Below are 10,281 nucleotides of genomic sequence, written 5' to 3' on the forward strand. Positions count from 1 at the left end.
TGCAAAAAAGCAATGTTAAGAGTAAAGGCACTGATTATTTACTCTACTTTTAAGATACGGTGATATTCATTTTTGCATGCGCAAGTTCACGTTTTAAAATAATATAGTTGACTGGGCATTATTCTTGTGGTGGGTGTAAACTGCAAGTTGCAGGTCATTGTTTCACCATAGCTGAAACGCCCCAAACCTTTCCTAATGCTAACATTAGGCCTAACCACTATCCTTTGGAAAATGTTTAAGCCTAAGGGTTGGCATTTTTGTAAAGGTTTAGGGTTGTTTCAGTTATGGTAAAACACAACGACCTGCAACCCAACCCTGCAACCTGCACTTTATACCCTCCATTATGTTTGAAACCATGCACACTCAAAGGTTTGTAATCAAAGTTAGAAAGAAAGTAATTGGAATGATGATTCTCCTGCTTTTTGATTACCGCAAGATTGTTTTCAACCTGAGTTGGCCTGCCTATTATTGTGCACACGTTCTGCGCATCTCGAGATACTCGAATTTCTCATGGGTGATGCTTATTAATACAGGGATATTTTTTCAGTTCAAAACTATGCGGAGAAAGCAGAACTTAGCAAGTGCTCTTGGTATCCAAAAAGAAAATTGGGGGTAACCATGCATTTTTCAGAGACACAGTAATTAACCTTCAATTTGGAAAAGAACACCATACATTGCTTTGTATTTCAAAGCTTCTTACAAATATTGTTGATTAATTATCTTCGAAAAATGTGTGGTTACCCCCAATTTTCTTTTTGGATTTCAATAACACTTGTTAAGATCTGCTTTTCCTGCACATTCAGTAAACCGCGCAAAAATACCTTTGAATTAGTAGGCACCATCCTTAAATGAAGCCCAGATATATAGCTTGCTTTCATCAAAAATTATCCTTTTCCTGTGGTGTGCATGTTACTCCAAAAAATAAATCAGAAATGTTAATAAACAAAAACGTTTTTATGCACAGTAATCTTTGAAGGCTGTCTAGATAGCACCTCGTAGGAGTTAAGAAAATAGACCCACTTCGCATTCTACTGTTTTTATGTGGCACTGGTGGCCGTAGCAATTACGTTCTGTGAATATACACCTAACAAAAAGATCTGTCCTAATGCTATGGCCATGTCAATTCCAAGTCTGCTCATCCCCTCCCCACCCCCCTTCCCCTCAAACACATGATGGGTATTTTTCATGTTTGCTTTCCCATGGTGAAGCATTTGCTAAAATAGGTCAACACTGAATTGGGCAGTGTCAAAAACAGTACTTGTCCTAAACATAACAATATCAAATAAATGAGGTGACGTAGGTTTTCAAGTAGGCTGAAGCCAACAGCTGTGACGATGCAGTGTTATTTCCTTGTGAAAACAGGGTGGAACAAAGCAAAAGCTTGGCAAATTTTGCGGGAACATTTAGACTACATCAGATCTTGGTGGAGAGATTTACTAACTAGGTTGAAGGAATTTGTGCTTAGTTAGAGCTAGCAATCTAGTCGCGGTGGCCTGTTGTCTTAGCTAGTCTCCCGTCATCTTCAAACTGCTCTACATGTAGATGTTTAATGATTTATCCTTGACGACGAGTCTTTTTCAAGGGAGTTTTAACCAATCAAAAACTGTCCCCTCCATTAACTCACTATCATCTGGGAGTGAGACTTGGGGAAATCCCTGGGGGACGAGTAAACTTGGAACTGACAAAGCTATATTAATTCTCATTTCTTTTGAAAGCCAAAATTTGATCAACATATGCTATTTACAGTATTAGTCAAACTTACAATATTGTATGATTAACAATGAAACCATAATAATTATTATTTTCAAGCACTGCAAGCTCAAAACCTGTAACAGCATTGTACAACTTCAATAAAGTAGAACTCTGTGAATATGAGGTGTCCCTGGTATTTGAAGTCTTAATTAATAAAGTAATGTTTAAAAAACGAGCAGCAGTGTTTTATCTGGTTTAGCCAAGTGTTTTTGGACCCGATAACACATGTGCTGAACAGCTTCAAAAACATTCCACAAAAAAGTGTGTCCCCTGGGAGTCCGAACAAATGTTCAAATTGTGAGAACATTTACAAGAAAAACAAGCTATGTCACATGCAGTGACAAAACGCCGGATACTAACAAGGAGAAGGTTTTATCAGTATAAAGTCACTAAACGTGATGTATTATCAACCATTTTAAAGGTCAATGGCTCGTGAACTATTAATGAGTTTTCTAAGTCTTGTTGTCTCACTATCCATGGACCCTGGAGAACAAAGTGGGTGTTAGTGATCACCAGTAAACTAGGACAAGGTAAAGAAGGACTGCATTCATATAAAAAGGATTTATTTCACTCCTGTACCACCAAAAGATTTTACACGATTTCATAAAGTCACAGGTTGTATTTAAAATGTCACATAAGTGCAAATCACACAGTGTCCATTATCTAAACTACCCTGGCACAGTATATTTACAAAATCTACATCTAAAATACAAAACATAAACAATGAAAATTCATAAACAAGTCATAATTACATCAGCTAGAAAATAAACATTAAGCAAAACAGAAGTCATAATTAAACCACATTTTGAAATTTTAATCTCAGAAATGATTAGTGGTTAGCTAGTTCGATAACAAGATGCTTTGGAAGTTTTGTGTTGCTTACTGCTCTCTGTCACAGAACAAGTTTCAACAACCAAAATGGGACAATGGAGATGCAATATATTATTTTGAATGTCCTGGGGAAGCCTTTCTCAGTCCATTGTTGGAATTTGTTAGCCTGCGTAGCTGGCGGTTTCTGTTGTTGCTGAATGCAAGAGAATTCAAGCAATTTTCCCCAACCTTCATGCACCACTTGAAATCTCTCGCACTCCAAAAAGAACCACCAGCTACGCAGGCTAGGAATTTGAAATAGCTCAAACGCTATCAATGTGTTAACCTGCGTAGCTGGTGGGTGGGTGGGTTTTTATCGCAGGATTATTTAAACATGTGGGAGTAAATTGATGGCTACTTCGATGTTTTGGCTGCAAGTAATCTCAACATTACTAGTACCCATAGCCAGTCATGGCCAAAACCGTCGTACTGATGAGTGTTTAAATACTCCTGCGATAAAATATCCCAACAGCTACACAGGATATCAATGTGTCAACTTGAGGAAAAACTTGCCAAGTGACTCTCATTCGACATTTTGTCAGTTTTAGTTTTAGTTTCATATATCATTAACATAGTTTTTAGCATACAGCATGGAACAGTTAATCAACTGTTTCAATCCAGGTGGTTTTGATGGCAATGACTATAATGGCTCACACATTATTTAGCAGGTAATGGTCTGGAGTTCTTTGTTTCTATGTAGTGATTTGATTTAACAGTGAGCTTTTGCAAAATAATTTGTGATGAATGAATAATAATAATAATATTATTACTAATAATCACAAAATTGAACAACAATAATATTATTTGTGAAGGAAAAATTAAATAAAATAACGCTTTTGTCACAGAGAATCAATACAAATGTATGGTACTTTCTGGTAAAACCACAGCTCAAACTTGCTGTTTCTAAGTGATTCAAAGTCAAACTGAACATTGCTAGTATCTTGCACGCAAAACACAGTTTCAGTTGTACTCCACTTGAAATCCTTTTTCCTTTTCTTCCAAAAATTAAAGTTCTCATTGTAAAAGAAGTGTTTTTGTCTTTCATTATCGGCTTTGTCAGCAGTAAATCTTCCCGGATATGGCTGCAACTTTCTCTCTGAAATCACGTCTGGTCCAAGGTATTATTTTCTTAACGCACTCCAATCAAAACACTGAAGACAAAATGCATTGGAGAAATGCGTTTGCACCTCCACCATTATTGGAACCATCTCCACATCACTTGGAGCACAATAATTCCCAACAAACGTACTGCTATTTGACACATTCCCCATCTCTAGTTAATCCAAAGCAGAAAATGCTAATGACATCTCTCTGAACAAACTTCCCATTTTACCAGACATACTTGTTTTACTTGATAATGCTTCGTGGATAAACTGCAGATGAGAGTGGCACTTGTGACATTTATTATACCTATAACAAGAGTCAAGTTATACACTGGCAAATGTTATTGGAAAAATATTATTTAGACTTGAAGATAACTACAACAGGCTGCCACAATTCACTCTAGAAATTATTAAAATGACTTCAAAGAATCCTTGATGTACAGTGTATTAACGACTGCAGTGCAAATTGGAAGTTGGGAGCCTGAAATATCCAAGAGCTTTCACTATAAGCAGCCAGATCCTTGGTGGAGATTGCTCCTATGGCTGAAAAATCTTGACAACTCAGACATGCCACATGATCCCCTACTAAAAAGGGAAGGAAGAAGGCACCGGTGATAATGAAAAATCAGTAAGTAGAGGGGGAGAATGAGAAATGCTAATGAGCTAAACTCAAGACGTCAACACTTGAAAGAGCTACTTAACACACCAGTGCTCTTGACCACAGCTGCATGGACAGCTGCTCTGCCATTAAAATCCATTAAATTGCATTTTGAATTAACGATGATACATGTACAAGCTGCCTTGCAAAGATTAATGCAATGTTTATAATTTTTTTTCTTTTACACAGTCTCCAAGTTAAGCCTGTGAATTATACATAATAATTATGTAGAACCAGAGGTTATTTTATGTATAATTTCCCATAAATTTAACTAAACCTACTTTCCCAAATGTTGATCAGTAGGAACTCACCTCTCTTCTCGGACAAGATCAACACCCACAGACACCGGAGGGGCAGCCATGTTGCTTTTTATAACTGGTGCAAAGTTTCTTAAAATCAGCTTTATTGATGTGGCACCAGCTTGAACATAACTGTCAAAAGAATTAACGTAAGTCTGTTAATATGCCAACTAGTTCTTTTTTGGGGACCAGAGGTTTAAATTTAAGTGACTTCAGTTTACGAAAAAGGATTTGGCACTTTGGACATGTTTGACAGTGCCCTGGTACTTTTCACTACACAAATTAAGCCAAATAGCAATACCAAACAATAACAAAGTTAACAGGGAACTGACCTTTCGTATTTGCTGCTTATGAGGTCCTTCAAGTGAGGAAGCAATAATGAACAAACATCCAGATTCCAAAGGGACCTTCAAAGATGAATTAAAGCATTTATTGTATCAGTGACTTAAGAAGCAGTGTTGTCCAGTGGTTAGGGCATTGGGTTTGCACGTGGTTGCCCCAGGTTCAAATCCCATTCTAACCTCTGATTTAGATTTGTTTCCGGTTGTCAGTCAGATTCAACTCTCGCACAGTTTGTAAATAGCCAACTGGTTGCCTGCTGGAAGTTTGAATAGTTTCTTTCAGATTATTAAAAGTGAGGTCCCCACAAACTATTTCTCTTTTGCACTAAAAATAGATGCCACATCATGCTCAATAATCAAAATTTTACATTTAAAAATTAGGGGAATTATTTTAAGATATCTGATAATTTTTGTAAAGAAAAAGATAGATTGAAGTAATTCCACTGCATAGAGACTTCTTTTTCGGTTAATACAATTTCAAGAAAATTATATCTTTTAACCCTTCCAACTTAGAGTTCACATTTCAATCTATATGAAACTAATTGATGATTTTTCTCCTGAATGTGCACCCCTTAGGGAGTGAAGAGTTAAAAGAGGGACTGCTGTACTTTTTTCATGAAATTTGATTAGGGATAGTATTTCTACGTGAAATGTGATTTTTGTTTTAATTTATTTGTGGTTTGTGATCACCTATCCCAAGAAAATGTTCATGTACATGTACAAAATGGTTTTAAAATTAAGTGTGAAGCATGAATGAATGAAGGTTTGAATTAAACGTGATTAAATTTCTGGAATCTTAGGAATTTCACTGATTTGCATGAAAATACATGAATTACTTGATATTTCCAAATGGGAACAAGAAGAATTTTGGAAATTATACGTGATGTGTGAAACGTCTTAAGTACATGCACAGACAAACTGTGTGACAGTTAATACAATGTATCTAAATCTTTCATATAATTTCGATAATATCCAAGCCCAAAAAATCCAAGTATTTAATTAACCCTTTGACGTCCAAACCGGCTGAAACCGGCCAGACTTAGTATTTTACTCAGTCTAACGCCAGATGATTTTACTCGTCAATGGGGAACCCCTGGGAGTCAATGGGTTAACCTAAGTGTTGACTGTGGTAATCCTTGTGGCTGCAAACTGCAAATTTTAGTGATTTGAAGGGTTTGTGTTCGGCATTCACCTGAGGGTACCAGCAGAAAGACAAGGGTGGAAAGCTCAATTTCAGACCGCTCCAGCATCAAGACTGCGCACCAGGCAAGCTGAAATCCAGAGGTTTTCACATACTGTATAACGGTAAGAGAGGAAACCTCTGGGTTTCAGCTTGCCTGGTACGTGATTTGAAACCTGTACGATGAGCATAATCGAGCTTTCTACTGTCTTTTTACTGGTACGCTCAGGTGAATGTTGCACACAAACCCTTCAATTCACTAAAATTCGTCATTTTTAGCCACAAGGATTACCACAAACAACACTTCAGGTAAAAAAAACTTTGAATTTTGGACTTGGATTTTATCGAAATTATGTGAAAGATTTAGATATTAACGGTCACACAGTTTGTCCGGGCCCACTATGGTACATGTAATATTTCTACACGAAAGCATTTTGAAAGAGTGTATAGGGGACCAGGGGTGCATCTAGGGGGAGGCTGCAGAGGGTGAACACACTCCCCCACCCCCCTTCCTGAGATGACTGGAAGCTTCCTAATACAACTGGCATTCTGCAAAACAAAACGTCACCAGTCAGCTACGCCATTCCTTAGTGGTGCATCCACTCCAAGAAAAAATCCACTCCCTGGGGACCCCGTCAAAGTTGCCTTGTGGATACTAAAGAAACACTAGGTGATGGCGGTGACACATCTAACAAATGAATATACTTACTGTTTCAGACAAAGAACATTAAGTAGATCCACCAATATAGCTTGGTCATTCATATCTACTGCATTTTGAACAGCACTCTAAAAAAGCCAAAGACAAAATGTCAGCAGTGTAGACTGAAGTTCTTAATGTCACACTTGTTGCAAATAACCAAAAACACAAGAAGATGTTAATTTAACATAGCCTTTTCCCATAATGGGTTTTATTACTAGAGAAACTGGAGCTGTGTTGGTGTAGGAGTCAAACAAACATTTTGGCATCAAACAAACTGGTAGAGGTAAATTAAGCACCATGTTGAGATTTGGAACGTGATATATAGAGCTTTAGCCCTTTGTCAGAGTGTACATGCTCTGACAAGGGCTAAAAGTTCTGATAAGGTGCTAATGCTCAAATTATCAACTTCTAAGCTCTGTCCTCTCTTACCTATCTATTTAATCAAATTGATAGCAAAATTTTTGTGTTTCCTTTTACTTTAATACATGTAAGGTTTGCAAATTGAATAGAACTATTTCACAGAATATTTACAAAAAATAAAAAATTATATGTATGCTTGACCTATCCAATTGAGGAGAGAATGAGAAATGTCTACCACAGTTAAATTAGCTTTTTTAATAGTGACTGCCTCAAAGCTATAAGCAAGGCTGTATAATTATCTTGTCAGAGAAACAGTTGCCTTAACCCATTGACCCAATGACCCCTGCCAGTGAGAAATAACAGATTTTACTCAGTCTCATGCCAGACAATTTTACTTGTCAACTGGGGCATCCTAAGGCGTTTGATAATAATAAGTAAACACAAATAGTTATATAGCTGAGTTTTTTCCCCCAGCAGCGCAAGCTTGCATTGGTTACTTCGAGGTCACATGACATTCAACAATAAAACTGTTTTCCGCCAGCGGGCAACAGTGCAAAATCTATGACGTCAGAGGGTAACAGTGCACTGTTACCTGCGAATGTTGACCGACGACTGCCGTTGCTGTTGCTGTTGCCGTTGCACGTTTTTCTTTTTGTGCTATATAACAAAATAATCACTTTGAAAGACTGGTCCCTCGGGAAACAGTTCATTTTGTTTCCCTCAAATCTCAATGTTTCCCTTGGCTGCGCCTCGGGGAAACATTGAGATTCTTGGGAAACAAAATGAACTGTTCCCCTGGGGACCAGTCATTATGCTAGCACATAAGGTGAAAGTCACCTTAATATCCCCATCAGCCCAATATCTTGCAACAGTATTTAAGTTCTTGAGCCTTGATGACATAATGGCAGCAATAGATCCATGACCTATAACACAAAATATCAAAAAATACTCTTCTTTTTTTTAAACTGAAAACAGTGGCACCAGAAATGCATATTTTTTTGGCAGCTGCTAGTACTAGAGATGTCATCGTAAACTAACCAATCAGAAGCCAAAAGACGGCTACATTTAGCATCAGGGCCCGAAATTGCACCTTCCTGGTGGCCAACGTGACTAAAAATTGAGTACTGGCGACCAGAATTTCACAACTGGTCGCCGGTGGATACATTTTCTCTCCACAATGGCCTCTTTCGAAAGCGAAAAACATAGATTTATTCACTTGTTCAGCTAAGGCACTTCAAGATATGAATATGGTGTGCGGACTTGAGAAGACGAACTGGACAAAAGAATAGCCCATATGCTTTACTTGACAGAGTTGACTCAAAACTTCCATTTCAATTTCAGAATAAGTGACAGCCATACAATGATTTCTCCTTGGGGAATGAGGCAGGGGGGTTTCCTTGATGAAAGACATAAAGTTGCCTACTTTTCCCAAAGTGATTTACAACTTACTTTTTCTGAGTGTGGAGACAGCCTCAGATTCAGTCATGCTGGGATGTTTTGGTTGAAAGTTATTATCATTATGTACATCCTGTTTAGATGGTTCGTTGACCACCGGTGGTTTTGCCTGTGATACAGAAAAAGCACTCTTTAGTCTCCTAGGAAGAACTTAAATAGCTCAAAAAGAGCAATATAATCACCAGTGTTCTCACCAGGCCGCACCCTTGCAGGATTTCCGAAAAAAATAGAAATGGCAATTAAAAACGATGCAAATGCACCAACTTGGGTGCACAAGGATGCTACGAGTGAGACAGACTTTAAGAAGTAAGTTTAGCAGTCTTTTAATGGTTTCAGCGAATACTCCAGCTCTTTGCCTTCTTCAACTGAATGAAAACAATTTATCAAAGTATTCAAAGACGTTCAATTTTATCAACTTTTGCCTTCGTCAGTCACACGAGGGTTGCACAGCTTGACAACTCAACTTGGCCGCCATATTGGTTCTGTAGGTACTTTGTGCAACAGATAATTTAGAGTGCAGGCTCATGTTGTCGTGGCAAGGAGTAGTTTCGCCCTAAAGTAATAAGGATTTAAGAAAGTGAAGAAGATCATCGAAACAATGGTGACGAGGAAACTGAAAATCAAAAAACTATTTCATTGAAGGAAGACCATGTTTTTCAGGGTGAATGGCAGTCGAAATAAACATGGCTAACAAAAAGATCACCACCTGTAAGATCTGTCGGAAGGCAAATAAATCAAATGCATTTCCAATATTGTCAAATGACCACCGTTGCAAGTTCCAATTTGAATGTTCCTTCATGAAATGGACATTGAAATCACAAAGGACTTTTTTGCCCTAGTCATGGAGCGCAAGTAACTTTGTCCGGCTTGAGCCCCTAAAGGGCCCCTATTTTTCAGGAAAAGGGGCCCTGGGACTCCGTAAGACAAAATCCTGGTGAGAACACTGAATCACTGACAATCATTTCTCAAACATTTATAAATTAATTAACATAATATTGTAATTATGATTATTTTATCTACTTATTTGTTTGTTTACAACTTCAAATTGTATCTTAAAATTGTATATTAAATTGTATACTATGAGCAAACCAAATTCTATTCTATTCAAGTCCCATTCAACAAAAAATAACTAACCTCCACTTTATCACCCCTGAACACTTTGTTCCTCTGGGGTAAAGCGTTCACCAACAAATTACAGTGCTTAGCAAAATAATTATCGCTCTTACAATCTTTACTACTGCAGTGATACAGTCTGACCAAAAGGAAATGCTAAAATAAAAGGTAATTAATTAATACTCACAGGAAGAAAGTCTGACAACTGCAGTCCAGCTGGTTTATCTCTTTCAGATGGAATCATTACATTTTCCTTTTGTTTATTTGTTTGTTCAGTAGACTGCAACCAAAACAATATTTTTTGGTTTGTGTTGTTTGAAAGAGAAAGCTTACCAAATAGCCTAGTTTATGACACACTTCATGACACTTATTGGAATCCATGGTCAACTAATTACTTGCATTTTCTCGACATACATGGATTAATTAACCCTTTTAGCCCCCAAGGGGCCC

General features: G+C 37.5%; 1 protein-coding gene across 2 annotated transcripts in view; it reads right to left on the reverse strand.

Annotated features, from left to right (window-relative positions):
* Nucleotides 1–2,294: 2,294 nt before the first annotated feature.
* The window catches only part of LOC138022111 (katanin p80 WD40 repeat-containing subunit B1-like), a 28,606-nt gene continuing 20,619 nt past the window's right edge, over nt 2,295–10,281 (reverse strand). For both annotated transcript variants that reach the window (XM_068869135.1, XM_068869136.1), the window contains 7 exons: nt 10,019–10,111; nt 8,713–8,827; nt 8,101–8,186; nt 6,913–6,989; nt 5,015–5,089; nt 4,695–4,814; nt 2,295–4,032 (listed from right to left, as the gene is read on the reverse strand). In XM_068869135.1, the coding sequence (XP_068725236.1) occupies nt 3,900–4,032; nt 4,695–4,814; nt 5,015–5,089; nt 6,913–6,989; nt 8,101–8,186; nt 8,713–8,827; nt 10,019–10,111 (699 nt within the window). In that variant the 3' untranslated portion in view covers nt 2,295–3,899. The remainder of the gene's footprint in view (nt 4,033–4,694; nt 4,815–5,014; nt 5,090–6,912; nt 6,990–8,100; nt 8,187–8,712; nt 8,828–10,018; nt 10,112–10,281) is intronic.

Source organism: Montipora capricornis, chromosome 10, assembly GCF_036669925.1.
Source record: "Montipora capricornis isolate CH-2021 chromosome 10, ASM3666992v2, whole genome shotgun sequence".
Taxonomy (NCBI): Eukaryota; Metazoa; Cnidaria; class Anthozoa; order Scleractinia; family Acroporidae; genus Montipora; species Montipora capricornis.